Raw genomic sequence first — 2,740 nt, forward strand, 5'->3', positions numbered from 1 at the left:
AATGTATTTATACTAAAACAGAAAGTAAGAAGCGTGTTTCTTAGCTTTAACGTCTAATACGTAGTACTTCCCTATAAAGTATCAATAGTTTTTATTTTATTTACATATATGTTTGTTTTTGTAGGTATCGTTGAAATCAAGTAAAGTAAAAAACTTAACGCCAGAAAATATTGAATATATATTCACATCTTTATTAAACCACTTGATAAAAAAACCATGATGACTCTGCTCTCTTTCTCACAAAAATTAATTGTATGCTAGTTTTCTCATAGTTATCTTCTTTTCAAAAAGCATTTTTCTTTGTCCATGTTTCATGTCACTAATCATATCTATGTTTGTTTATTATATTTGCATAATAATTATACGGTGCTCATCACCATCCTTGGAATATCGATTATAGAGTATATTTAGCATCTAACTTGATCAAGCATCGATAGGGGCGGAGCCATGATTCAAAATTACCTGGGGATGGCTCCGCCCCATGATGTATTTAATAAAATAAATAATTAACTAAAAATTTTAAAATAAAAAATATGTAAACATTGACTTCATGAAAACATAGAACAAGAGTATTTAATATTTAATACTTTCAAAAATATGGAGCTAAAACACTATTGAAGTTGTGCTCTTCAATTCTTCTTAGAATAAAACTCATTAATTATTAAATCATTATCAAAATTTTCAACCAAATCTCGTTTGATGTAGATTACCATAGAATATCCAAAAACTATGCTTCCATCTTGTTACGAAGAGCTGTTTTAACAAGTTTCATTGCTGAAAATGATCGTTTCATTGTAGAAACGGGGAGAGTTAAAACAAAACGAATCAACCTATCAATTAAATAGATATATCAGATTCGATAAATAAGTAAACGACGTAGATAAAAATGTATAAATCACCCGTCAATTAAATCGTATGTTCCTGACTTATTTGTCTCAATTAATCTTCGACATAATTCAGAAATAGTTGATAAATTCTGAAATCTTTCATGGCCATCAACATGAAGTTTGTAGTGATCCAATTGCATTCTCAAGTGATGCAAATCTTGTGAATCGAAATCAAGATAATAAAACTTCTCAACAAGTCGATAGATATGATTAACATTAAGAAGATTAAAGTTTTCTTTATGTTCCAAAGCACAACTAAGTTTAAGAAGTTCAACTGCCTCATCCTCGAATCTATCATTAAGCTCTTCAACTTGAAAATCTATTGCAGCTGTAAATACATCAAATCGATAGTGGTGCTCAACTGTGATTGAATCATTATGTTGACAAGAACGACCTGTACCAGATTTATAATGAGCTTCCATGTGAGGTATCTCAATGTCATACTTGACACAAACTTCTTTCACATGACTAAGTAGGAGATCAAATCCTTCTTCTCTCAAAGTACAAAGCAAAGTTCTAGTCGTTGAAACATAATCCATTGCACTTAAAATATCTAGAGATTTCTCTTGCAATGCTCGACAAAGCAGATTTGTTATCCACATTATCTTATGCATCAAGTGTAATATGAATATGAAATCAAAAGACTTCATCGCAATCAATGCACAACTAGTTTCACCACGAATGGAATTAGAAGCTCCATCAATCACCATATTTTCTAACACGGTAATCACAGAGCTATACATATCAATCATGATATAAAGTGAGTCAAAATTAAAAATCCAACGAGTCTTTCCGGGTCGTAAGAAATTTCCAATTTGATTACATCCTCTAACTGTATCACGTTAACCAGTTGCTACCATATGCGCAATTTCAATTCTTTGAGCAGAATGTAACTCACCGTGCCGTTTAGGAGATGCATTGATGAGATTACAAATGTAATTCAATTTTGAAAAGAATAACCAAATGGATATCTCTTTTTCAGCAGCTACAGTTAATGCTAGTTGAAGCAAATGAGAAAAACAATGTACATAATATGCACATGAGCAATCTTTCAAGAAAATAGCAATCAATCCATTCCAAGAACCTCACATATTGCTAGCACCATCATATCCATGTCCACGCATGTTGTGGATATGCAAGTGATAACAACCAAGTGCATCAGATATTTCATTCTTAAGTGTTGCATCAGTTGTATATGTCACGTGTACAATGGCAAAGAACTGCTCTCGGAAAAAGCCATCAGTATCCACAAATCTTAATACAATCGCCATATGCTCCTTGTTAGATGCATTTCTCGCTTCATCAACTAAAATGCAGAATTTCGCATCCCCAATTTCTTTACGAATCTTGGCTCTCACTTGGTTGGAAATGATATTCAACACATTTTCTGAATATATGGTGAAGTATACTTTGCATTCTTTGGAGCTTTCTCTAAGACGATGTCCCCAATACTCTTATTCATTTTTCTTATAAAAAATTTATCATCTAGATAAAATTTTCACGATTATTAGAAGATGGAGATTCATCACGCCCTCTAAATGCGCATGCTTGCAAAATAAGCCATCAAATGCTTTCAATAGTTTCTGTAAGCCGCAATATGTTCTTCTGTTTTTCTTTTGAAAATTGCATATTTATCACTTTGTCAATATGACGATGTATATTCATCAAATTATCAATATATTCCACATCATTGTTATGTAGTGAATTATTGCATCATATATGCATAAAAAAATGTGCATCTATCGTCATCATTAACTCGCTTCTAATATTTGAATCCATCCATTGTAAATGCAAGATTAGGAGGATGCTTATGTTCAAACAAGAAGCACGGAAAACAAAATGCAGCATCTTTC

General features: G+C 31.9%; 1 protein-coding gene across 1 annotated transcript; it reads right to left on the reverse strand.

Annotated features, from left to right (window-relative positions):
• Nucleotides 1–895: 895 nt before the first annotated feature.
• On the reverse strand, nucleotides 896–2,158 carry LOC142554597 (uncharacterized). The gene is made up of 3 exons (XM_075665261.1): nucleotides 1,990–2,158; nucleotides 1,786–1,884; nucleotides 896–1,602 (listed from the first exon to the last, which is right to left on the reverse strand). Exons 1-3 carry the CDS (start codon nucleotides 2,156–2,158, stop codon nucleotides 896–898), a joined length of 975 nt encoding a protein of 324 aa, XP_075521376.1.
• Nucleotides 2,159–2,740: the final 582 nt, after the last annotated feature.

The sequence above is a fragment of the Primulina tabacum genome, chromosome 8 (assembly GCF_025594145.1).
Source record: "Primulina tabacum isolate GXHZ01 chromosome 8, ASM2559414v2, whole genome shotgun sequence".
Taxonomy (NCBI): Eukaryota; Viridiplantae; Streptophyta; class Magnoliopsida; order Lamiales; family Gesneriaceae; genus Primulina; species Primulina tabacum.

What these genes read in the sequence shown, in the direction of transcription:
- LOC142554597 (XM_075665261.1), bottom strand. Translation starts at nt 2,158, where the DNA reads ATGGCGATTGTATTAAGATTTGTGGATACTGATGGCTTTTTCCGAGAG. An exon ending in GCGTGGACATGGATATGATG is followed by an intron (nt 1,885 to 1,989) that starts GTGCTAGCAATA and finishes TGCTTCAACTAG; the next exon opens with CATTAACTGTAGCTGCTGAA. An exon ending in TGCATCTCCTAAACGGCACG is followed by an intron (nt 1,603 to 1,785) that starts GTGAGTTACATT and finishes TTACCGTGTTAG; the next exon opens with AAAATATGGTGATTGATGGA.